The sequence below is a fragment of the Erythrolamprus reginae genome, chromosome 2 (genome assembly GCF_031021105.1).
Source record: "Erythrolamprus reginae isolate rEryReg1 chromosome 2, rEryReg1.hap1, whole genome shotgun sequence".
NCBI lineage: Eukaryota > Metazoa > Chordata > Lepidosauria > Squamata > Dipsadidae > Erythrolamprus > Erythrolamprus reginae.
The window spans coordinates 238,640,048-238,667,570 of NC_091951.1; the positions used below are offsets into that span (position 1 = coordinate 238,640,048).

At 40.8% G+C, this 27,523-nt stretch overlaps 2 protein-coding genes across 2 annotated transcripts in view; one reads left to right on the forward strand and one right to left on the reverse strand.

Moving 5' to 3' along the window:
• Positions 1 to 1,817, forward strand: part of IDUA (alpha-L-iduronidase) — an 82,337-nt gene extending 80,520 nt beyond the window's left edge. Inside the window, exon 14 of the mRNA XM_070742305.1 lies at positions 13 to 1,817. Coding sequence (XP_070598406.1) covers positions 13 to 110 — 98 coding nt within the window. The 3' untranslated portion in view covers positions 111 to 1,817. The remainder of the gene's footprint in view (positions 1 to 12) is intronic.
• Positions 1,818 to 4,244: 2,427 nt separating this feature from the next.
• LOC139159545 (purpurin-like) lies at positions 4,245 to 27,523 on the reverse strand. The gene is made up of 6 exons (XM_070736853.1): positions 27,492 to 27,523; positions 19,098 to 19,218; positions 15,160 to 15,296; positions 11,880 to 11,992; positions 6,652 to 6,864; positions 4,245 to 4,339 (listed from the first exon to the last, which is right to left on the reverse strand). The coding sequence occupies exons 1-6, from the start codon at positions 27,521 to 27,523 to the stop codon at positions 4,245 to 4,247; spliced, it is 711 nt and encodes a 236-aa protein (XP_070592954.1).

The following is a 27,523-nucleotide window of genomic DNA, read 5'->3' on the forward strand; positions in this document are numbered from 1 at the left end:
TTTTCTTTACAGGAACAACAGTCGTGGGCTACTACAAAATCCGTGCTGTAGATTACTGGGACAGGCCAGGTCCATTTTCTTTGCCTTTGTTCTACAGAGAAGCATCTTAAAAAGAAGCAAAAATGTTCATCAGAATTTATATGGGCTGATACAACAGAAGTTATATTTGGATGGTTAAAACTGCAAGTTGCAAGTAGCTTTTTATTACAGGTGAACCATAATCCTTAAAAGGATGGTTTTCTTGTTCTTAACAAAATTCTTCTCGTTTTGTGGGCTCAGTTTTCTGTTCTTCTTCCACTAATAATATGGAGAGCACTCTCCTGGAATTGCATCCAACAAATTGTGAGAACAAAGTGGAACACTGCTCAACTACATTTTCTTCCCTAGATTGCCATAGTTGGCAACAAAAACGTCCAGTTATTACCTGGAGTGGAAATTGTGATAATTTCAAGCTGCAGAATCTGGGTTGCATGATAACAAGATGGATTTATTAACCTTTCCTTAAAGCTACCATATAAGTGTGTGTCGCTTAGAATTCCAACCACAATATCATGGTCCAGGGATCCCCAACCTCTGCTCCAGGGCGCTGTGCCGGGCCAAGGCCTGTTGAGAAGCGGGCCATGCAAGCAACAGACAAATGCACGAAGCTACATCCATGCAAGCAGTATGTGTGAGAAACCATCTGTTTCCCCTCCCGCCACTAGTGCCAGTCCACAGAACTGGAAAAGTTGGGGATCGCTGTCATAGAGAATATGAGCATCATTCACATAATCCAGTTCAGCTCAAAGAAGATCCTCTTCTTGAGCTTCTATTCAAGCCTTGGAATAAGGAAGCTTCAAACTCCTCAATCCACTTCATTATTTTCTTCAAAACTTGGTGTCATTCAAACACCCTCACTGTTTTTTACAGCATCAGGAAGGCAGTAGAAGCTATGAGCAGTCCAGCTTGAATACTTGTCTAAGGAAAAACATCCTTGTGAAGCTTGTTTTAAACAAGGATACTTTTAGCACAGGGATTGTATTTTCACTAAATATTTATTTACCTAAAAAACAGTTTACTTAGAGTTGGGTGAGGTAACATTTTCCGATTTTCCTGTCAGAATATTTAAGAATGCCTTCCGAGAATATGTATGCCTTTCCAATAAAATAAGGTATGTTCAAAAAAGTCAAGATGGTGACTACAATAATGTGATCAAAGCACCTCTTTTGCATGTACATTGTAGAGCTTTGATTGCACTGCAATCATCATCATTTTGATCATGTCCTGGTACAGTAATGGCTGCCATGTTGGGTTTTTGACCACACTTGTGAATGTGGTCATTCACAATTGTGCTCAGCACTGTCAGCTTTATAACTTAGAGATTTTCAACTAGGGCTAAAACTATGAGTAGCATTGTTTTGAGACATAAGCAAGGTGAAAAGTTTGAACCAGGCAATCTCAATTCAAATATCATTCAAGTTACAAGTCTACTAGGTTTTCTTAAGTACACCACATCCAAATAGGTTTGTAAAGATTGCCAATTCTTTTTTAAAAAATGAGAAAACAATACTAATTTTCTGTTCATGATAGGAAACAAAAGAAAGAGACCAGAATTAAAAGCATCAGGGTCCAATAGATTTAAAAAAAACAAAAAAACTTTGGAAATGTTAAAAAGGAAAAAATGATGGGGCTAATTTTTTGCCCAAGCATACAAGATTTGAAAGTTCAGATATAGCCTTTGCCTTCATTGGCAAAAAAGTCTCTCATTTTAATTGTAGAAAATCAGCTTTGATACTAAATGTAAATTTTATTTAAATAAAGATTTTCTGTAAAAACAAGCTTGCATATACTGTATATATATGCCTATATGGAAGTAATTGGGGATTTGCATGGTCTGGGCACATTTTAGTTGTGGAACTTATATCATCTAATTCCACTTCAAGCCTAAACAGAGCTTCAACCTATCTCTGCAGTGACAAAGTACACAAATTTTGTATCTTACATCAGCAACATTGCAAGCATGAAATTTTCAAGGAAGTGTTAAACCAGGAAGTGGAGGTTTCTGTACAACCACAAACAACGACAAGTTGTTTGTTCGTAGGAGTTCAATCTTTTCCATTATTTCTTAGGCAGCCTCAGAATGGCTTCATTTGGTGAATACAAAATAATAATAATAATTATTATTATTATTATTATTATTTATTAGATTTGTATGCCGCTCCTCTCCGTAGACTCAGGGCGGCATACAAATAGCAGTTTGCCTATCACAAATGGTCATCACCAGTTCAATAAGCCAAGCTACCTCTTCACATCCTTAGGTCTGAGTATAAGCCCAGTGATTTTTATTGGAGAACAATTCATTTGTTTAGGGCAAGGGTAGGCAAAGTTGGCTCTTCTATGACATGTGGACTTCAGCTCCCAGAATTGAGCTAGTATGATTGGCTCAGGAATTCTGGGAATTGAAGTCCACAAGTCATAGAAGAGCCAACTTTGCCTACCCTGGTTCAGGGGATAGTCATTAAGTAACTAGCAATTCCATCAGGGTGCAACAGGCTGGACATTATGAAAACCTGCCCCAATGAACTGATTTTCTAAGTTTCTCCTTCTCTGATATGGAAGATTTGGTGCATTTCTCGTCTTGCCTATCCATACTATTCAAGCTAGCTTATGACTATTAAAAATTATTTTACATAGAAACAGAACATTGATGGCAGAAAAAGACCTCATGGTCCATCTATTGCCCTTATACTATTTCCTGTATTTTATCTTAGGATGAATATATGTTTATCCCAGGCATGTTTAAATTCAGTTACTGTGGATTTACCAACCACATCTGCTGGAAGTTTGTTCCAAGCAACTACTACTCTTTCAGTAAAATAATATTTTCTCAGGTTGCTTCTGATCTTTCCCCCAAGTAACCTCAGATTGTGCCCCCTTGTTCTTGTGTTCATTTTCCTATTAACACTTCCCTCCTGAACCTTACATAACCATTTAACACATTTAAATGTTTTGATCATGTCCCCCCTTTCTCTTCTGCCCTCCAGACTATGCAGATTGAGTTCATGAAGTCTTTCTTGGTAAGTTTTATGCTTAAAACCTTCCACCTGCTTAAGACCTCCCACTTTTAAAATGTCTCCTGAAGCTACATTTGCAATTTTAGGCAGAATGTGGGAAAAGACATTTAGATGGTGCGACTGACGTGAATCTGGGCAGACTTGGGGAGTCACTGGAGGATGGAGGGGAGATGGTGTGCTATGGTCAATGGGATAGCGAAGAGCCACATATGACTTAGTGACTGAGCAACAAGAAAAGTTGACAAGAAAGGTTCGTAATGAGGTTTATTCATTCAAATGGATTCTTATCCTTATTCATACCAATGCTCATTCTTACATACAGTAGTTATAAATTACATTGCAGCATTATAAAGACAATTCTTGCGACCATGCTTTGTCCGTTCTTCCAAGACACTATAACAATAGGAAGAAAATGTTCCAAGAAATAAAGAGAAGGAGGAACTGTGAAATCTAAATAAGATGTGCTCTGACATCATCCATAAACTATGCCCCGTATATGTAGAAGGTAAAATGGTTGATAGGTGAACAAATGAGGGACTTAGAAATGGTAACAGGGAAATATACTTTTAAGGATCTTTAAAAATGAACTAATGAATGGATGCAATGCCCCTTTTGACCAACATCCAAAAACAAAAGCCTCGATAGTTCAAACTTATACAATAAATGTCTCATTATTTTACTGAAATAGTAGATCCTTGGAACAAACTTCCAGCAGACATGGTTGGTGAATCCACAGTTGTAAGAGTGAGGAAGAAGAAAGTGAACATAAGAACAAGGGGACACAATCTGAAGTTAGTTGGGGGAAAGATCAAAAGCAACATGAGAAAATATTATTTTACTGAAAGAGTAGTAGATCCTTGGAACAAACTTCCAGCAGACGTAGTTGGTAAATCCACAGTCACTGAATTTAAACATGCCTGGGATAAACATATATCCATCCTAAGATAAAATACAGAAAATAGTATAAGGGCAGACTAGATGGACCATGAGGTCTTTTTCTGCCGTCAGTCTTCTATGTTTCTATGTTTCCTTCATGGAGCTTAATTTCCAAATCCTACTGAGATATTTGGGATGAGCCACCCTACCAGATAATTTCCTAAACTCAGTAAGGAGTAATGCTGAAGCCAGGATTGAATCACCAGTTGCTCAAGAAAACTTCTATTCATTGAATAAAACACTCAAACAAGAAAGTCACACTGTTCCTTTTCCTTGGTAAGCAGATAACCGTGGATGATCTGTGGGATCTTTAGTGAAAAGCTTCCTCAATTCTATATCTCTAGCAGATGCTGGCAACAGCATATTGGAGAATGTCCATTTTGGATGGAACTACATAAAGAATAGCAGAGGCTGCATAGAAAGCCTCCCTTTGCAATATCTAGGTTAAGTATTCTGTGAACTGCAACTTTCAAATAGTTTGTCCTTCCATACATAATTCTTGTATATAACCTAAAGGTGTTTTCAAAAGGCAGCTGGACTTCCTTGTTTTGTTAAAAAATGAAACCAGTTGCCTTTTGAAAAGAAAGCACCTTTGGAACAACCATAACTTAGATGACAGAGAATCTCCATAAACATCTTGTGAATACCTGATGCTTCTCTATTTAAATTAATAAGTTAATGCAGGAGAGGGGAAACTTGGCATAGGATTTTGAGAAAGGTTCCAGAAGGAAAACTACATTCATAAGGCCTGTATCTTTTGCTGAAGGATTCAGTGCCATACCAGATGTATATTGCCCAAGAAAGGTTAAATTAAATTTAAAAGATAATTGAAAAAGGTCTAGTTTTTAAACTGATGCATCAGTTTATGCAAGAGTTTGAGAAGTAATGTGCTGTACCCATGAGGCAGTTTTCTTTCAAAAATCTAAATACTAGATATCAGAACTTAAATGTACTTTGAAAAAATAAAACGATTCAAAGAATTTGTGAGGAATGTGTTTGAGATGTCAACGTGAGGCCTTTTACCCATCTCTGGACTGGAGGAGTTTTGGTTTAACAAGCCCCTGTGAAGACAAACAAAATAAACACCTTTTAGTGCCTGTAGTGTAACAAAAGGTTGCTCAGATCACTTATTTACTTATTTCTATATATGGCAATTCCACCAGGCATTTTTTTTACATTCCTTTTTATCTAAAGGGAAATCAATAAATACTACAGCTGGTTCAGGCCATAAAATTAACTGGCAACAGTACAACTTTAATTCTGAGGCAGATTTAGTTTTATTTAAGAGATTCATTCCTAGAAAAGATGACCGCAATCTCAAGCTTGAAACGGCTTTTTAAAAAATTCATAATCTCAGTTGAACTAAAGGTGGGAGGCTTTCTGTATGTAATCTTCCCAGAAGCATTTTTATCATCTGTAGTTGGAGACCTTGACTATATCATCATGCTGTAGTTTATTAAACCACAATTTCTTAGATCCTATGGTTTATTATGGTTCACGCAACATGCCGAGCCAAACTAATAAACTATATTATGAAGGTTCTTGTTGCTCTCTAAGCTAGGTTGTTGCACCCAACCAAGTAAAGTTATCAGTGCTAACATTGTTGGCTGCAATGTATTAACCAGATCACTATCCTGAATTGTATTGATCATGCACTAGGAATTCTCATGGTCTTAGAATCCGAGGCCAGGATAGAATTGCCTAGACCAGGGGTAGGCAAAGTTGGCTCTTCTATGATGTGTGGGCTTCAAATCCCAGAATTCCTGAGCCCAATCATGCTAGCTCAGGAATTCTGGGAGTTGAAGTCCACATGTCATAGAAGAGCCAACTTTGCATACCCCTGGCCTAGACCCATGATGGCGAACCTATGGCACGTGTGCTACAAGTGGCAAACAGAGCCATATTGGAGGGTACGCGAGGTGTTGCCCTGTCAGTCCCAGCGTGCATGTGCATGCTGGCCAGCTGATTTTTGGCCTTAGGGAAGGTTGCTTCGCCCTCCGGAGGCTTCAGGGAAGTTTCCCTGAAACCCCAAAGTACAAAAACCACCCAGCAGGCAAACCGGAAGTTTGGAAAAACGGACTTCCGGTTTGCTCATTGTGCTGTTTTTTGCACTCTGGGATTTCAGGAAGCTTCCCTGAAGCCTCCAGAGTGTGGAAAACAGCACAACGGGCAAACCGGAAGTCCGTTTTTCCAAACTTCTGGTTTACCTGTTTGGCTGTTTTTTCACCATCCCAGGCTTCAGTAAGGCCTATGTGCATGTGTGGGGAGGGGGTAGATTGTGTGCACGTGCAGGAGCAGCACGGGGGTGCGCATACATGGGGGGAATGGGTGTGGGCTAGCACCCTTTTGGCACGCAACCCAAAAAAGGTTCACCATCACTGGCCTAAACTGAAACATTCTTCCCACATTCTTCCTTTTCATAGACCAGTGTTTCCCAACCTTGACAACTTGAAGATATTTGGACTTCAATTCCCAGAATTCCCCAGCCAGCATCCGCTGGCTGGGGAATTCTGGGAGTTGAAGTCCAAATATCTTCAAGTTGCCAGGGTTGGGAAACACTGTCATAGACAATACCATTTTTTTGTTTTCTGATAGACCAGTGCCTCCTGTTGCCCCAAAGAAGTCAAATTCATGACTGGAGCCATTGGGCCTTTCTACATACCTGACTGTAGCACAGGCTGGAACAGGCCAGACATGCAGATTTCCTCCTGTTTCTGCTGCACAATTTTCTGGATGGCAGGGGGAAGGCCCCGAGGATTGCGGGAGAAAATAAGGGAATAGCCATCATCACAGGACCCATCCTCCTTCAGAGTGCGGCAGGCATAAGTGATGGCATAGTTATCATAATCTGTGTCAATCACCCAGTAATTATCACCTGGAATACAAAATTCAGTGTACATTATTTATTTATTTTATTTTATTTATTTTATTATTTTATTTTATTTATTTTATTATTTTATTTTACTTTATTTTACTTTAGTTTACTTTACTTTACTTTTTACTTTACTTTACTTTACATTACTTTACTTTACTTTACTTTACTTTACTTTATTCTATTTGTATGCCGCCCCTCTCCGAAGACTCAGAGCAGCTCACAAAAGGAATACAAAATACAAATCCGATGATTTAAAAAAAAAAGCAAAACAGTTAAAAACCCTTGATTAAAAACAATCATACAACCAAAACAAACCATACATAAAACAGAGCGGCCGAGGGGAATCAATTTCCCCATGCCTGGGGACAAAGATGGGTTTTTAGGAGTTTGCGAAAGGCAAGGAGGGTGGGGGCAGTCCTAATCTCTGGGAGGGGAGTTGATTCCAGAGGGTCGGGGCCGCCACAGAGAAGGCTCTTCCCCTGGGTCTCGCCAGACGGCATTGTTTTGTCGACAGGACCCGTCTGAGTTCTGATAACTATTGATTGCGTAAGAAAGGGAAGGATCAGTATTAATTCATGGACTCTGTGCCCTTCCTGAATGGTTTTTGTTCACACACACAAAATCAGAACTTAGAAGAACTTTCCTGAGAGTGTAGGGCAGGGGTATCAAACTTGATTTCATTGAGGGTCATATCAGGGTTGTGTTTGACCTTGAGGGACAGAGTGGGCACAGCCAGAGTGGACATGGCCATGTTGTTGTCCACTAGCAGCCAGCAGAGCTGGCAGCAGATTCGAACAGTGAGGAGGTTGGGGAGGAACATGGGCCAATCCTGGAGTCTGGGGTAGGCTCTGACAAGTGCTCTGTGTTGGTGGCAGAGATGGGACCAATGCAGTCTGAAAGCTATCAGCCTTTGTAGTCAGACATCGGTGAGGCAGACAAACAGCTGGAGCCTGTTCCCAATGTGCACATGGGCAGAGCTGCCAGATGAAGAAGACAGCTAAGAAACAAGGATCGACCTGGGAGTAAGGCCACAGGTGGACAATGAATGGCCCCTCCCATATGGAATGAAAGGAGTGAAAGGGGATAGGGGTTTGCAGGGGACAATTAGTTTGCTTAATTGGTTCATGACTCTGAAAGACTCCTTGCCAAGTTCTGAAGATATCAACCTGGCAGTTTTCCAAGCCAGATAAGGTCTGTGACTGTAAATTTACCCTTGAAAGACTTGGATGTGAATGAATAGAATTCATAATAAAAAGGGATTTTTCCCGGGACAAGGAGTCTACTTGGTGGTTTGAGAACGCCTAGGTCAGAATAGGCCAGTTCAACATCCTGCAGCCCACACACAGTCCTCATGGGCTCTGTTTTCAGCTGTGAGGGTCTCCTGTAGTCCCTTGCCAGAAAAACCGACCCTGGGAGGCCAATCCTGCTGAGTTCCATTTTCACTGACAGAGGGCTGCAGGAGGCTGTCACAGCTGAAAACGGATAGGCCACACGCAGCCCTCCCGACCTCTATTTTTGCTGGCAGAGGTACTTTGGGCCAGTCCATTGCTGTTTCCAGGTCAGCCCTGCAAGGCAGATCTAAGCACTTCTGCAGACCAGATCTATAGGCCTTGAGTTTGATACTCCTGGTATATGGTGTAGACCTTGAAAAGACAAAGAACTGCTGATCAGCCAGATTTTTCATTTGAGGGATTAATATATTAATGTCTTCAAACTGTTGCTCATATTTTTTAACAAAGATAGAAAGCAGCACAAAGGAGAGAGGAAAAAGAAGTAGGGTGACATAATTTTTCTTGCCAGAAAATATAACAATGTAGATTTTCCACCATTAGTAAGATGTTTTTCAAGTCATGATGCCCACCATTTGAAATACACACTAAACAGGGTTTTCTAACATTGACAACTTTAAGATGTATGGATTTCAACTTCCAGAATTCTCCATCTAGCTGGGGAATTTGGGGAATTAAAGTCTACACATGTCTTAAAATTGCCAAAGTTTGGAATTAGTTTAATTTGAGCTGCCTCATCACAAAGTTTCATTCTTAGTGCATTGTGTGACTTTGCTTAGCATTTAAACTGAATTTATTTTAGAATGTTCTACTGGCATTACAGGAAGGAATTGGAATTTTTTTAGAATTGGGACATAATTTTCATTCCCACTGAAGCCATCTTGAATATTTTTTAATAAAACAGTGAGTCATATAATCAACAATAGATGGTGGGATATGCATACTAAGGACTAGGTTAATGCCAGAAAGACTACAAATACTCAAATGGCTATACATCTGTGGAGATTCTCAGGCACCAAGGTCATAGCTGCCTCAAAAGTGCTTCTTCAAAAGGTAACTGGACTATTTTGGGCTTGAGGAAGAAGAACCTCAGTGATTAAAAATGTTCTTCCTCAAGGAAAAAATAGTCCAGTTGCAAAAGCACTTTGGAATTCCAAATGGACATAATTTTGGATTTTAAGCACCATTACGAAAGCAGACTATCAACCCTAGGTCTAGAAAGCTTAGAACTACGACACCTAAAACACAATCTAAGTATTGCCCACAAAATCATATGCTGCAATGTCCTGCCTGTCAATGACTACTTCAGCTTCAACCGCAACAACACAAGAGCACACAACAAATTCAAACTTAATATTAATCGCTCCAAGCTTGACTGTAAAAAATATGACTTTAGCAATCGAGTTGTCAAAGCGTGGAACTCATTACCGGACTCAGTGGTGCCTAACCCCCAACATTTCTCCCTTAGACTATCCACGATTGACCTCTCCAGGTTCCTAAGAGGTCAGTAAGAGGCGTACATAAGTGCACTAGCCTGCCTTTCGTCCCCTGTCCAATTGTCTCTCCTTATCTCATATATCATATATCTTTTCTTCCTTTCATATATCTTCTCTACTTTTATATCTTTTCTTTATATATAATACTTCATGTCTATCCTCTTCAATATGTGTTGTGTATTGGACAAAATAAATAAATAAAAATAAATAAATTTCAGACTACAGTATTCTGATATATCTAGGGTTGTGATGGAGAACCTATGGCACACGTGCCACAGGTGGTATATGGAGCTATTTCTGCCAGCATGCTAGCTCAGCTTCAGTACCGGCCAGCTGATTTTCAGCTCTCGCAGAGGCTCTGAGAGAGCGTTTGCAGCCTCCAGGGAGATGATGTAGGTGTTTTCACTCTCCCCAGGCTCCAGGGAAGCCACTGAAGCCTGAGGAGGGTGAAAAACGGACCTACTGGGCCCACCGGAAGTTGGGAAACAGAGGAGTAGGGAGGAGTTATATGTGCATGCACAGTGGGTGGGGCACATGGAGGGCATAGAATTATGGATCTGGGTATAGTGCAATAGTGGACACACACATGCTTTTGGCACCTAAGGAAAAAAGGTTCACCATCACTCTAGTACAGACCTGGGCAAGGGGTGGCCTGCGGGCCGGATCTGGCCTGCCCGTTGTCTGTGACTGGCCCGCCTGTTATCTGTGACCGGTCCGCGGAGGTCGGGGCCTGCTCCAGTGCGAGGATGAAAGAGCTCACTGCGTCTGCCGGGACTCCTCCAGTTCCTGCTTTCCTGATGAATTATGAGGAAAGCAGGAACTGGAGGAATCCCAGCAGACGCAGTGAGCTCTTTCATCCTCGCAGTGGAGCGAACCCCACTCCCTACCGAGAGCAGCTGAGCACAGAAACCACGCAAACAGTCCAGCGCAGTGACTGTGGTGCACTGTGTTACCGTAAAGCAAACAATTAGGGGTCTGTACAGTGGGTCTGGGTGTTTAGGTCAGGCCAGGGTCTGGATCTTTAGAGTGGTCAGCGCCGAAAAAAATCCCCTAACAGTATTGGGTAGAACTGAGTTAATTATATTAGTCCAGCCCTCTAAAACTATCCCAATTTCTCATGCGGCCCCATGGCAAAATTAATTGCCCACCCCTGCACTAGTATTACATGGATATGACACATACCACAGTTTTTCCTATACAGTGTTCCCTCAATTTTCGCGGGGGATGCGTTCCGAGACTGCCTGCGAAAGTCGAATTTCCGCGAAGTAGAGATGCGGAAGTAAATACACTATTTTGGCTATGAACAGTATCACAAGCCTTCCCTTAACACCTTAAACCCCTAAATTGCAATTTCCAATTCCCTTAGCAACCATTTAGATTATTACTAACTGTTTATTTATTAAAGTTTATTAAAAAAATATTTATTACAGGCGGACAAAAGTTTGGTGATGACATGTGACATCATCGGGCGGGGAAATATGTGATATAGGGTAAAAAAAAACACGAAGTATTTTTTAATTAATATTTTTGAAAAACTTTGGTATAGACTTTTTGCGAAGTTCGAACCCGTGAAAATCGAGGGAACACTGTACATCCTTGGCCATAAACTTACTAGAAAAGTAGAGATGCCTAAAATTATGCACAACATACATAATGGCTTGAAAGTAGAGATGCCTAAAATTATGCACAACATGATGAAAGTAAATAGAAGTGTCTCTTCCCCTCTCATTCTGGAGTCATCTAATGAAACTAGTTAAAGATTCAGAACTTATCATTTTCTTCTATGCGACACCTAATTGAACTATGGAATTCTCTACCAGAAGATGGAATACTAGTCATTAAAGATAGATCAGTGGCATACAATGCAATCAATGTATCATACATTTACTCCATTATCAAGATGATAATGTCTCTTTCTAGCAGAGAAATGATATACATAATTTGACGATTAGGCATGTTAGATTGCAGAAAGAAGAGAAATAAGTAAACTTATAATTGTACCAATAGCTATGGTAAAGAAAATTGGAAACAGCTCCTTGGTACAGTATTTTGTTTTCTATTTTTCTTTTTCTTTCTTTCACTGTTAAATTTCTCTTTCCTATCCCCTTTTTTCTTCCTTACTTTAGATTAGTTTGTGTTAGTTTTTAACTTTGCTTTTAAAAGTTTTAATATTTTTTTAATAGATGTAGGAAAATGATGTTGCTCTCGTGGATAGGGTGGGGGAACTGACCTCCACTTGACAAATAGCTTGCCAGGCCTTGGTAATTCATGAACATCTTGGCTGGTGTGGTTGGGTCGGGCACTGAATATTGAGCAGCCATATCAGCACAGACCATCCAGAATCTAAAACAGAAAAAGATTGAGATTAATTTTTCATTTTTACTATGTAACCGACATTTTGCTCTATTATTTATTTATTTGTTTGTTTGTTTGTTTGTTTATTTATTCATTTATTTATTTATTTATTTATTAGATCTGTATGCCGCCCTTCTCCAAAGACTCGGGACAGCTCACCGAATAGATACAAACATAAGCATGTAGCACAAATCTAATAATTTAAAATACAACTAAAAGCCCTAGTGTAATATGCAATCAGACAGTCCAATCACACCATAAATTACATTTATTGGTCAGAGGGACAAGGTCTAATTGCCCTAAGCCTGGCGACATAGGTAGGTCTTTTGCCTGAAATATACTTTGCTGATTATAATATATCTTGTTCCAATTTCAGCCCTATACTGTTTATTACAGTAAATATACAGTATACTGGTTGGAGAATCCTGGGAATTGAAGTCCACACATCTTAAACGTGCTGCGATTTCAAAATACTGGTTTATTAGTGTTGTGGTTGGCTCTGGCCCAGCTCCTGCCCCAAGAAGGATGGATGCAGGGGGACATCAACATGTCATAGGCCTGTTTTATTGCCGACAGTGTCAGGGAGTGCAGTTTCCTCGGATGAAGAAGAAGGTGGGGGTGACTTGGAAGAGGGGGGCTTGGCACACAGCCCAGGAAGCCAATCTCCATTATCTTTGGTTGATTCGGATGAGGATGTATTAGACCCACGCACGCGTAGAATTATGCATAGAAGGGACCAATTGCAGAAATATTACAGGAGATAAGAGAGGCCACCTGTGTTTGGGTGGGGCTCCAGTAATTAGAGCTGCTGATATAAATAGCAGCGGGTTGGGTTGGCCGTTGTGGAAGATTATCTGATCGTTGTTCTTCAGGACTGTGCCTTGCTGTTTCCGGACTTTGTTGATTTTTCACGACTTTGAAACCAAAGCAGAGCAAAGTGTGTGTGTTTCACTTTGTGATGTTTCTTCACAGCTGCTAGCTAAGTACTTAAAGACTGATTAAAGGGATTGTACAGACTACCAGGTTGTTTTGGGACGAGTGCTCTTTGCAAAACAAAAAGAGTGCTTTGTTTCTTTTTAATTTTTGTGATAAAGAACATTGTTTTCAAACTTTCAAGTGTGTGTGTGTCTGAAATTTGTACCCTTGAATTTTTGGGAGACTCATACCATAGCGCCCGGCAGAACAATTAAGATGATTGCTCAAAGCCATAGCATGTCATGCCAAGTGCAATCTTCTTGCCTCGCAGCTGCTCTGAATTAGTTCTTCCTTTTTGTTCAATGCAACATGTACAACAAACCTAGAGTCTACATTTGCACTTTTAAACTTGGGATTTTTGTGGCTTGGTATGATGCAGAAACCTAAGTCAATGTGTGATTTTTCTGGTTTGTTACAAATTCAGGAAGCACTGAAATGAATCACTGCAGTTGTTAGTCATGAGGTTGTTAAATGAATCTAGCCTCCCCATTGGCTTGCAAGAAAGTTGCATACAACTCCTGGATACTGGAACCGCATGAGTCAATTGCCAAGCATTTGTATTTTAATTATGAGTGTGAAAAATGGTTCATGAGTCACTTTTTTCAGCATCGTTTTAACTTTGAATGGTCACTTAAATGAACTGTTGTATGTCAAGGACTACCTATATTAGTGACAACAGACAACTGAATTGGCACACACTAATCACTGCTAGACAATCTAAACATATGGTGTAATTTTTAGCAATGGCAGCTTGGTACCCTCTGGATTACAATTCCCAAAGGTTTTGATGGCTAACTCTGCAGTTTAAGATTTTGATAACCAAATCATCTGCCAGACCTCATTTTATTTATTTATTTATTTATTCATTCATTCATTCATTCATTCATTTATTAGATTTGTATGCCGCCCCTCTCCGTAGACTCGGGGCGGCTAACAACAGTAATAAAACAACATATAAGAAATCTAATATTTAAAATAACTAAAAACCCTTATTAAAAACCAAACGTACACACAAATATACCATGCATAAATTGTATAGGCCTGGGGGGAATGAATATCTCAATTCCCCCATGCCTGATGACAGAGGTGGGTTTTGAAGAGCTTACAAAAGGCAAGGAGGGTGGGGGCAATTATGATTTCTGGGGGGGAGCTGATTCCAGAGGGTCGGGGCCACCACAGAGAAGGCTCTTCCCCTGGGTCCCGCCAAACAACATTGTTTAGTTGACGGGACCCATAGAAGGCCAACTCTGTGGGACCTAACTGGTCTCTGGGATTCGTGCGGCAGAAGACGGTCCCGTAGATATTCTGGTCTGATGCCATGAAGGGCTTTATAGGTCATAACCAACACTTTGAATTGTGACCGGAAACTGATCGGCAACCAATGCAGACTGCGGAGTGTTGGTGTGACATTTTACTTATTTACAGTCTTCACAATGCCTGAATTCACATATCACGTGGTTAAGGCACCAGGTGAAAAACAGGAAAGCCATTCCCATTGCAGGATAAGAATATGATGGATGAATAAATAAATAAATAATGACATAGGTTGCTTCACCTAGGAACTGCGGTGGTGCGGTGGTTAGAATGCGGTATTGCAGGCTACTTCTGCTGACCGCCCGCTGCCAGCAGTTGGGCAGTTTGAGTCTCACCAGCTCAAGGTTGACTCAGCCTTCTATCCTTCTGAGGTTGGTAAAATGAGGACCCAGATTGTTGGGGGCAATATATACTGACTCTGTAAAGCACTTAGAGAGGCTGTAAAGCACTGTGAAATAGTATATAAATCTAAGTTCTATTGATTGATTGATTGATTGATTGATTTGATTTGATTTGATTTGTATGCCGCCCCTCTCCGAAGACTCGGGGCGGCTAACAACAATATAAAAAGACAATGTAAACAAATCTAATATTAAAAATAATCTAAAAAACCCCAATTTAAAGAATCACTCATACATACATTGTTATTGCTATTGCTTGGCCAAATCGTGCTGGGTGAAACAGGTCACTGTGATTTTTACATTTCTAAAAACTCAATTTTATTCAGTGAACCCTGGCTATATGAGCCAAGGCTTTCCACATCATAGTCCCTGGGCAATTTGATCACAAAAATGTAATTGCATAAAACGAACCAGTTCCTAATGATACACAGAAACACTAGTTACTCGTATGCAGCTGCAGCTTACCCAAAAAGCTTCATTCTGCCTTTGGAAGACGCAGTCATAGTCCCATCCTCCTCAATGGTGTATTCAGCTGAGATATTATCCTGTAGAAACAATCCTTCTGGGTCTTTCTTGGCTAGCGCATACCATTTACCTGCATACTAAAATACAAAAAAAAAATAGATAAGGTTACAAGGATGGTGAATACATCTAAACAATGTCGTCTGGTGGGAACCTTGGCTCAAGGTTGACTCAGCCTTCCATCCTTCCAAGGTGGGTAAAATGAGGACCCGGATTGTGGGGGCAATAGCCTAGCTCTGTTACAAAAGTGCTATTGCTAACATGTTGTAAGCCGCCCTGAGTCTAAGGAGAAGGGCGGCATAAAAATAGAATAAATAAATAAATAAACTAGGGGAAGAGCCTTCTCTGTGGCGGCTCCGACCCTCTGGAATCAGCTCCCCCCAGAGATTAGGACTGCCCCCACCCTCCTTGCCTTTCGTAAATTCCTTAAAACCCACCTCTTTCGTCAGGCTTGGGGGAACTGAGACATAACCCCCTTGCCTATGTAATTCTGTGCATGATATGACTGTGTGTATTTATTTTATCTATTGGGGTTTTTTTTTCTTTTTAGACTTTTTAATGTAAAACTGTTATTTTAGATTTTAATTATTAGATTTGTTACCATGTATTGTTTTTATCACTGTTGTGAGCCACCCCGAGTCTATGGAGAAGAGCGGTATACAAATCTAATTAATAATAATAATAATCATCATCATCATCATCATCATCATCTTCACAATGAACACTGCACAAGATACAACTATACAGTGGTGGGATTCAAAAAAATTTACTACAGATTCTGTGGGCATGGCTTCATGGGTGTAAGGTGGCTTGCTGGGCATGGGAGGAGAAGGATATTGTAAAATCTCCACTCCAAAGGAAGATTACTGCAGAATCCCCGTTTCCTCCCAATCAGCTGGGACTCGGGAGGCAGAGAATAGATGGCGGCAGGGGCCAGGCAGAGGTAGTATTTACCAGTTCTCCAAACTACTCAAAATTTCCACTACCGGTTCTCCAGAATTGGTCAGAACCTGCTGAATCCCACCTCTGGATTACAGGTTAAAGTAACTGGATCTGATGGAGAGATAACAACTCTTCTTGCAAACTGATAGCCTACATGTTCTTAATTTATCTAACTGTTGGGTACAATGAAACCATCTCCTAAATCTGGCTAAATAGTTAGAAGTTTGGTCTAGTGATTAAGGTGCCCGGCTAGAAACCAGGAGACCAAATTCCACTCCCACCTCATGTTCTGCCGGGCTCTCTGGTATGAGCCTCCCGAAAATTCAAGGGTACAAATTTCACACACACACACGCCTTTGAAACCAAAGCAGAGAAACGTGTGTGTGTGTCTCATTTCGTTGGAAGAAGAAGGGGTGTGAAGTTTCTTCACAGCTGCTAGCTAAGTACTTAATGACTGCTTAAGGGAAATTGTACAGACTACCAGGTTGTTTTGGGACGAGTGCTCTTTGCAATACAAAAAGAGTGCTTAGTTTATTTTGAATTTTGTGATAAAGAACATTGTTTTGTATTTTCAAACGTGTGTGTGTGTGTGTGTGAAATTTGTACCCTTGAATTTTCGGGAGGCTCCTACCAGAGAGCCCGGCAGAACAGATAATAACCACTTTTATAGCTTGCGAGGGCAATACTAGGTAGCTATTTGCAAGATGACACATTCATTTGTACATTACGAAAATCCTTGATGTAAAGGACCAATTAATAACAGAACCAAACTGTTGAAGAAATACAGTTCTGGTTTTCCTCAATGGAGGCCATACAGCCGAGGTTGAATTGGGAAATGTGTACCCTTATAGATTTATTAAATTATGTCTCCCATCATACCTCACGACTGGCATATGAGTTTGGGCTGCTGAGAGTATAACTCAGCAAGAACTGGAGAGGTACAGTTTAACCAATCTGTCATCTATCTACGTGAGACACTTTGTCCCAGTGTTTTGGATTCAATGGCCCAAAGTACACACACACAGACACACAGACACACACACCTCTTTGGTTCTGCCTGGAAGAGCCTCCGAGTTGACAGCCACTTTTTTGGGTTGGGAAATTAAATTGAGTCAGGCACACTTAAAACTTAAATAGGAACCACCAAAAAATATAAAGAGTGAGGAATAGACTGGGAAATCCATCTGGATCCAGGCTAACTGAGGAACCATCTCACCCCAATAGTTAAATAGTTCTGGCCTGCGGAAAAGTCTTGCTGTGGACCTCATCAGTCACGGAATTTTAACTGATAGGATTCAGGAGAAGAGCCTTTTGGGTCATGGTTCCTGCCCTTTGAAACATTGGACATCCTCCCCCAAGGTGAGTTCCACACCCATCCTTCTGACCGGAAGACTCACCAGTTGGCCTGGGGCCCCAACAAGGGTGAATTACACTTGACAGACTAAGAGAAGACTCCCACCTCACCCCCTGAGCATCACACTCCCTTCGTCCCCAACCTTTAATTGCAAATTATTATTATTATTATTTATTGTTTGATGTGCCCTCCATAGTTGTCTCTAGGTGAGATGGGCAGCACAAAAATCATAATGGAATGGAATGGAGTAGAGTGAAGTGGGTGAATTAGTGAATGAGCGAGTGAGAGTGAATGAATGAATGAATGAATGAATGAAAAGTTTTCAAAAAAACCCCAACACAACCAAACAATCAAGAGAGAGCAATGTGATACTGCTTTCATATTATATTATTATATTATATTATATTATATTATATTATATTATATTATATTATTACATTACATTACATTACATTACATTACTATATTATATTATATTTATTATATTATATTACATTACATTACACTACACTACACTACACTACATTACATTACATTACATTATATTATATTGTATTATATTATATTATTTCCGGGACCACCTTCTGCCGCACGAATCCCAGCGTCCGATTAGGTCCCACAGAGTTGGCCTTCTCCAGGTCCCGTCGACGAAACAATGTCATCTAGCGGGATCCAGGGGAAGAGCCTTCTCTGTGGCAGCCCCGACCCTCTGGAATCAACTCCCCCCCCCGAGATCAAGATTGCCCCCACCCTCCTTGCCTTCTGCAAACTCCTTAAAACCCACCTCTGCTGTCAGGCATGGGGAAATTGATTCCCCCAGGCCGCTCCGTTTTATGCATGGTTTGTCTGAGATGTATGACTGTTTTATATTAAGGGTTTTTAATTGGTTTTTTTTAAATTATTGGATTTGTACTGTGTTCTGCTGTTGTGAGCCGCTCCGAGTCTCCGGAGAGGGGCGGCATAAAAATCATAATAATAATAATAATAATAATAATAATAATAATAATAATAATGTCAAATATGGACCTGACTGCTATGAAATTATCAAGAATGGAGCTGGGTTTGAAGGAGGTTTTACATTGCTTTACCTGCCTTGGTGATCACTCACCTTCTTAAGTTAGCTACGGCAGGGGAATGAAACAGACACAGTAGGCCATTCCCCCTATCCCATATACCAGTGTTTCCCAACCTTGGCAACTTGAAGATATTTGGACTCCAACTCCCAGAATTCCCCAGCCAGCATTTGCTGGCTGGGAAATTCTGGGAGTTGAAGTCCAAATATCTTCAAGTTGCCAAGGTTGGGAAACACTGCCATATACTGCACATCATACGCATCTCTTAAACCAAAACTATAAAACAAAAAGGAATAAGATTGGCTTGCAAAAAGGTTCCCAGGAGCACAGTAAGGGGAGATTTAAAAAAAAGAAAAAAGAAAAGCAAAACTCTAACTCTGGTAAGACAAACACATTTTATAAACTATGTTTGGTTCATGTGCACAAAGTTAGGTAGAGTTCAACTTCAACTAATGACTTTAATTCAATCCACGTGCTCTTTGCCCTTGATATTAGAAAGTGTCCGTAGTTACCCGTTTGGGGTCAAAGTCTTCCTTCACAGTGAATGAGTCCACCATACATGAAGTCTGTCCCATGCAATCATTAATCATGAAGATCAGGGTCATCAGGAGGGTGTAGTGATTATATTTCATTCTGTAAAACAACACAATGCAGCCCAGATTAAAAAAACACCCCAGCTATATCTACCATAATGTCTTATTTTTATTTATTTGGTTACCAGTATTCCCCTTCTAGTTAGTAGTCAACAGCAAAGATTCTCCCCTTACTTTGAGTTCAAATTCAGGGCATACATTCCTAGAGGTAAGCTCACAAGTGGATAAACTGGAGTTGAATCTGAGGCCAGGCCACAGAACAAGGTGAGCACTAAGCTACTGAAAAAGCCAAATAATGAGATAGATTGTTCCTAACTCCACGTAGGTAGGTAGGTAGGTAGGTAGGTAGATTGATTGATTGATACATTTGATAGATAGATAGATAGATAGATTTGATAGATAGATTAGATAGATAGATAGCTAGATAGATAGATAGATAGATAGATAGATAGATAGATAGATAGATAGATAGATAGATAGATAGATAGATAGATAAATTGATTTATATAGATGATGGATGGATGGATTGGTGGATGGATAGATAGAGATGGAGATGGAGATAGAGAAAAAGAGGTGAAATAGCTTCCATGTAAACACTCTTCTGATAAATGTCACAGATCCTTAGAAAGAGTTTGTAAATCACAATTGTTCTCAACTCAGACCACTGCAAAATGCTGAGATTTCCCATATGACCCAGTTAAAGAACCTTACAGTTGACTACTGGGAGAACATTTTAAAAAGACAAACACCAAACCACACTTTTGTTTGCTTGTTTGGTGTTTTGTTTTGTTTTGTTTTAAAAAGGTCGCCTCAATTGATAAAAGGCAGGAGAGTTGTTGAAGAACCATCTCGCTCTTCACAATTTTTAAAAAAGTGACAAATGGTCACAGTCATGTTACTACTGTAGCTAAATCTCTTTGGCAGTGTTTCAGCATCACTCAGATATGTGCTCTTTAACTGTGCTGGCTGAGGAAATCTGGGAGTCAAAGTCCGAATATCTCACTGATTAAGAAATGCTGCTCTATAAGCAATGGGAAGAGTTACTACAGGTGTCAAACTCAGTTTCATTGAGGGCCACATCAGGGTTGTGTTTGACCTCGGATGGCCAGGGTGGGCGTGGCCAGAGTGGGTATGGCCAGCTCAACGTCACTTATGTCGGGGTCGCCTGTGGCGGCCCAAGTACTCTGCCAGTAAAAATGGGCTCCTGAGCTCCGTTTTCTGCTGCGATGGCCTTCTGCAACTCTCTTCCAGTGAAACAGAGCTTGGGAGGGCTACCCGGAGCCACTGATGGGCCACCAAAATTTTTACTACCACACTGTGGCCGTGGCTTATGCATTTTGTTTCAACATCTTTCAGTGCAAATTGGGTGCTCTGGGGTGGAGCTCCAAATTTTGCTACCGGAACTGCGTTCCTGACCATTCCCGTAGGAGCCCATCACTGCCCGCAGCCCTCCTGAACTCCGTTTTCCACTGGCAAAGGCACTGCAAGCTGATCCTTCACTGTTTCCTGGGCCAGATCTAAGCACCCTGCAGGCTGGATCCAGCTCCTGGGCCTTGAGTCACCCCTGACTTAAGAGTTTGAAGTTCCTGCCGGTAGGAATGGTTTGCTCCCAAACTTCAAAGAGTTCCAGCATTTACAATGGAAAACCAGACCCTCGGCATCTTAGCATGTACCACAACAGCAACACCATCATGGACCCACAAAAGCAAAAGGAGATGGAGCCCAAGCAGTGGGAACACCATGTGCAGAATTGTCCTAGATTTTACTGTGCCAAAATCTGACTTGTATTTCTTATGAAATACAGTGGTACCTCATCATACGAACTTAATTGGTTCCAGGAGGAGGTTCGTAAGGTGAAAAGTTTGTAAGATGAAACAATGTTTCCCATAGGAATCAATGTAAAAGCAAATAATGCGTGCAAATCCTTCAGGAAAATCCCAAAATTTAGAAGGGAGGCGAACAGAGGGCAGGGAGGAGCAGCTAAAGGGGGCGGGTGGAAGAAGCAAGGCTAGGCTAAAGGGTGAGTGGGAAGAAAGAAAGGCAAGGGGGGCGCCCCTCCCTTTTCTTTCTTCAAAAGACACCCTTTCAGTGCCTGTGCAAGCACGCTGTTCTCTGCAAAATGTTTCCTACTCCAAGCCGCCCCTCCCTTTTCTTTCTTCAAAAAAGGGGGGGAAAAGAAACCCCTTCATCCCAGCAGCAGCTGCTTGGATTCGTAAGGTGAAAATAGTTCAGAAGAAGAGGCAAAAAAATCTTAAACACCGGGTTCGTATCTTGAAAAGTTCGTTAGAAGAGGCGTTCGTAAGATGAGGTACCACTGTATTTGCAAGGTGGTAGAAGATGATTATGTGTGGCAGAAAGTGCCCATCTTAGACTATATCAGGGAACAGAAGCTGTGGGGTTCTCTCTTCCCCCCCCCTTAAATCAAAATGTGGTAATGTACTACATTGGTGGTTCTCAACCTTTCTAATGCCCCTTAATACAGTTCCTCAAGTTGTGGTGACCCCCAACCATAAGTCTAGTACCAATTCTCCCAACAGAGCTTTAAGCTGATCGGCAGGAAAGTCAAAGAGACACCCCCACTGTAAACACCTGATTGGTCGGATTATAAAAATTGTCAAAAAGCACCAGAATAAAAGCTTTACTTGTTAACACCATGGGAAATTTGTCTTTTCTCATGATCTTAGGTAACCCCTGTGAAACAATCATTTGACCCCCAAAGGGGTCCCGACCCCCAGGTTGAGAACCACTGTACTACATCCATCTCTGGCTGTGATACAATTACATAATTTTAGACCTTTGTATTTTGCAGTTAGATGCTATGGAGGAGGTTTCTTCTGTAGGCAAAGGCTATTATTTAAGCTTAAATATACTTTTATTGTAATGAAGGATAAGCAAAGGGTGATAAGAAAGCATACTCAATAGTATGTTTTGACTCCCTCTGAACAATGTACAGTACTGTAATTTTAATAAACAATAGGAAGAAAAAAATGCATCAGCCTTAGAGATCTCTAAATGTTGAAGTCAGTCACAGAATGCTGGGCCTGTGACAGGTGCAAAGAATTCAGACACATGCTGAGTCCCAGTTTTCAGTTAAGCCGATTTATTGCTCATGTCTATACACAAGAATGAAGTCAACTAATGGTCAGCAGCCACTTAATCAGCACTAGATAAAAGTTAAGTGAAATTCAAGAGGGGTTCGACTTAGACTGCTTGTGGAAACATAAGGACTCAGGGCTGATTCCTCCCTTGACTCCACCCCAAGACTCTCCTTGTTCTTTCACATCCTGCCTGTTGCTGTCCCCTCCCCAAGCAATCTCTCTAGTTCAGACTTTCAAAACATTTTGGGAAGGTTGCCCTTATTGTGATGATAACCACAATAAAAAAAACAAAAAACAAAAACAAAGTCAGCACTAAAATTGTGACTTTCAGAAGGACAAATGTCCAATTAAAGAAAGGCTATATTAGCTCAATGGATATGATAAATTAATTATTAATTAATAATTATCTTTGTATATATTAATTAATTTATTTTATTTATTAATTCAATTTTTATGCCGCCCTTCTCTTTAGACTCAGGGCGGCTTACAACATGTTAGCAATAGCCCTTTTTTTTTTTAACAGAGCCAGCCTATTGCCCCCACAATCCGGGTCCTCATTTTACCCACCTCGGAAGGATGGAAGGCTGAGTCAACCTTGAGCCGGTGATGAGATTTGAACTGCTGACCTTCAGATCTACAGTCAGCTTCAGTGGTCTGCAGTACAGCACTCTACCTGCTGCGCCACCCCGGCTCTTTATTTAGCTGGCCCAAGGGGGACATATATTAATGTCCCCCTTGGGCCAGCCAAACTGAATACTATAACTTGGCAGCAACTTTCAGGGGGTGTATGCTATGAACTTCTAGATATTTAGCTCAACTGGATTGCAAGAACTATGATGAAATTGATTTGAGGGGTTATAACGACAGAACAAAGAAATGTGAGGTCATAGGTTGTCCTAAACTTACCTCAGACTTCTTTAGTTCCCCTTGTGGTAGAATACTTCACCCCCAAACTTTCCATGTGTGCTTTAAATAGGCACTGATAGGGTAAATATTTATTTACTTGCTTGCTTGCTTACTTACTTACTTACTTACTTACTTACTTACTTACTTACGTATATACGTACGTATTTACTCATGTTGGGGGTTAGGGGTTGACACTATTGAGTCCGGTAATAAGTTCCACACTTCGACAACTCGATTGTTAAAGTCATATTTTTTACAGTCAAGTTTGGAGTGGTTAATATTAAGTTTGAATCTGTTGCGTGCTCTTGTGTTGTTGTGGTTGAAGCCATTTTTGCCATTGCCAATCCCCTCTCTCATATTTCCCTCTTTTGAATAATTTTATGGCTGTATCCATCGAGGTCTTTTCTAACCTGGCTTTCCTAAAGAGACCTGCCACAGTCTACCATCCCAGAATTGCAATTGTTGAGATTGATGGTTGCTGAAACACCAGCAGAGACAATTGCTTGAATGCAAAAGACAGCAAGTTATTATCTCCCCAGTTAATATCTGCTTATGATCACAGATGTCATTTATCTCTTGGGCTTTCTAAAGCAAATGATGCCAGTCTTCACTGGATCTGATTAATTTGCACCTGCTTCCAAATCACCTGTTCTTTTCTCCAAAGTGGTTGTTTCCGACACCTTCACAGCCTATTCACTCAAAAGACATCTGAGATTTTAAAACTCACTGTTAATCGATATTCATTGTCGCAAGAGTTAAAATAAAACAGTGATAAAAGGCTGTTTCTTAAAAGACCTGTTAAACATCATTTCCAACTGACGGAGAGGGATCACTTGACCCAATGCGCCATCTTGCAAAATTATCAGCACTGTGCATCCCAAACTACAGTGATCCCTCGATTTTCGCGGGTTCAAACTTTGCGAAATGGCTATACCGTGGTTTTTCAAAAAATATTAATTAAAAAATACTCCTTGGTTTTTTTTCTATACCACGGTTTTTCCCACCCGATGACGTCATACATCATCACCAAGAGTCACTTCTCTCTCTCTTTCTCTCTCTTTCCTGTCATTCTCTGCTTCAATCAAAAGCGCTCTCAGCTAAGGGACTGCGAGAGGGACGGGGCAGGCATTCTCAAAGCACTCAGAGCGGCTAGTGGCCAAATGAGGAGGAGGAGAAGCCGTAGCCGCCAGCGCTGCTGCAGGAGGACCCGTGCCCCAAGAAAGCCAGTGAGAGGAGCGGATTGGGCTGGCGGAGGGTAGCGGCGAGGGGGCTGGAGGCGCTGGGGGGGTGGGGGCGCCCGACATTCAAAACAATCTTTGCCGGCCTCCGCACTTTCGTCGCTCCCTGCCCCCAACTTCAAGCCCGGCTCCTTGCGTGGCCTTGGAAAAGGTTGCGCGGGAGTAGTTTTTGGCTGTCCATAGACAAAAATTGTGTTTTTACTTCCGCATCTCTACTTTGCAGAAATTCGACTTTCGCGGGCAGTCTGGGAATGCAACCCTCGCAAAAATCGAGGGATCACTGTACTAGTTAGCATACTTTGAATTTAGATCAAAAAGTGTGCTATATTGCAATCAACATTTGAGATTTTCTCTCATAAGTGATTCTCAAGAGGCCTCCCTTAAATTAGACATGGTATTATGTAACTTTTTTGGGGTTGCCTCTGACTTTTTGCAATGGTTTATTGGAAATTAGAATAGCAGTGTCCTTTGGTTGACCTTGATCTCTAAGCAAGATCTGGTTTCTGACCCTCCTGGTTGCAAAAACTAAATGTGTGCTTTTTCTTGTGTTGTGTGATGTTGTGAAGTAACAATTCAAACAGCCTGCCCTGCTGAAAGCCTACTTTACACTGTCTGTTGCTTCAAATGATAAAGTTTTCCAATTGAGATTTCAGTTCACCAACAACTGAAACTTTACAGAAAGCGAAATGTAAAGTCTCCATTCAGTTGTTATGTAAACTACAACGTGTGATCTCATTCTTTAGATGTTACCACCAGTTATTGTATTACAATAACTCCCAGCAGAATTTCCATCTTGCCAGCCTTGCAAATATTTAAGCTGCAAAATAATACCAATGTTTCTCATCTTTGAGATGTCTGGACTTCAACTCCCAGCATTCCTTAGCCAGCATACTGGCTGGAGAATTCTGGGAGTTTGTATATTATTACTATTATTATTATTATTATTATTATTATTATTATTATTATTTATTAGATTTGTATGCCGCCCCTCTCCGCAGACTCGGGGCGGCTCACAACAGTAACAACAACAGTATACAATGTAACAAATCTAATATTAAAAAATCCTTCATTTAAAAATCATACAACACAAGCACACCATACATAAACTATGTAAGCCCGGGGGAGATGTCTCAATTCCCCCATGCCTGGCAATATAGGTGGGTCTTGAGCAATTTACAAAAGGCAAGGAGGGTGGGGGCAGGTCTGATCTCTGGGGGGAGTTGGTTCCAGAGGGCTGGGGCCGCCACAGAGAAGGCTCTTCCCCTGGGGCCCGCCAGACAACATTGTTTAGTCCACGGGACCTGGAGAAGGCCAACTCTGTGGGACCTTATCGGCCACTGGGATTTGTGCAGCAGTAGACGATCCCGGAGATATTCTGGTCCGATGCCATGTAGGGCATATACAACTTAAAGTCCCCAAGGTTAAGAAACAGTTGTCTAAAAAGTTCATTCAGGAAGGGTGAAGCTGATGATATCACAGATGGTGGCTTCTTACTTAACAATTTATTAACAGCAGAGAATAACTCCTATCTGACCTAAGCTAATCTTGAAAAAGCTAAGCAGGCTCAGTACTAATTAATACCTGGATGTGAGATTACTAGGAAATTTAAGGCCTATAGGCTAACCCTTGTATACTCAATTATGGGAGGGAGCGTACTGCTTCCTTTTTGCCTCTTGGTTCTACCAGGGGCCATATTCCAAGGCAGATAAAGTTTTATAGCTGACAACTATAATCTATGAGTACAGTATAACATATTTTTTTTGCTGATAATGAAAATGAAGGGAGAGTAATATATAAATATCAGCAAAACTATGTTACAGAGCTGAAGGGATTGGATACTGTAGCCTAGAGGTTAATTCTCTGCCTTACAAGGCAAAGGTTGCAAGTTCAAGTCCCAATGAAGGTATGGCTAGCTGATGATGCCAAAATAAGGCCGAAATAGATATATCCTAGTCTCCCTTAATTTTGAAATTCAGCAAAAACATGTGACACATGCAGAATATAGTTTGTCAGCTATGAATAAATTAACTGCCTTGGAAATGGCCCTGGGTTGGGCCGAGAGGCAAAAAAGGAGCTGTGGTGTTCCTTCAATATACCAGGATGAATCGACACAAAAAACATGTAACCCTTCCCTGGTACAGAGCTGAAGGGATTGGATACTGTAGCCTAGAGGTTAATTCTCTGCCTTACAAGGCAAAGGTTGCAAGTTCAAGTCCCAGTGATCTATCCTAGTCTCACTTAATTTTCAAATTCATCAAAAACATGTGACATACTGTATAGAGGTAGATAGATAGATAGATAGATAGATAGATAGATAGATAGATAGATAGATAGATAGATAGATATAGATATGATAACTTTGAAGAAAGTAATAGAAAACCACTTCTTTAACTCCCCTACATGTGTTCATAAAATCATCATGAGTTGAGCTCACTTCTGAGCTCAACGCACAATAATTTTCTTTGCATAATAGCTCAGTTTCTTTAATATTTTGCTGAGACAATGTTCTTAAAGGGGAGAATTCACACACAGCTCTCCCAAAACTAGAGTTTTTCCTGTTGCACAGTCCTGCAGTCCTAAATTTGTTTGCAATATTTATCTGCTTAGAGTGAACTAATTTAAGCTAGCAAGATCTTTCCTAACAGGATTTGGCACTTCTGTTATATGCAGAATAGCTGAAAACCTCCATGGGTTACCTATGTTCTGCAGTGAAGGGCTACCAAATTTTTTACTACCACACTGTGGGCGTGGCTTATGCAGGATGCCCTACATTTTCTTTCAACATCTTTCAGTAAACATTGGATGCTCTGGGGTGGAGTTCCATTTTCGCTACCCCACTGCGTTCCCCCCCATCTGGGCATAGCCCACCCCTGGTTCTAGACCTATAAAACAGAGAACAAATCTCTTTTAGGCATTTATCTATCTGATCTCTGTTTCATAGACACAATAAAGCGATAACTCTTTAAGATCACATCAATATCTACTAACAAGGAACATGGCATTTATTTTAGATAAGCGAATAAGTAAAAAGAAAACAGATTTTCTAAACAAACTTTCTGAAAATAACCTACCTTGATATCTTATTGGAGCTTCTGGAATTCAT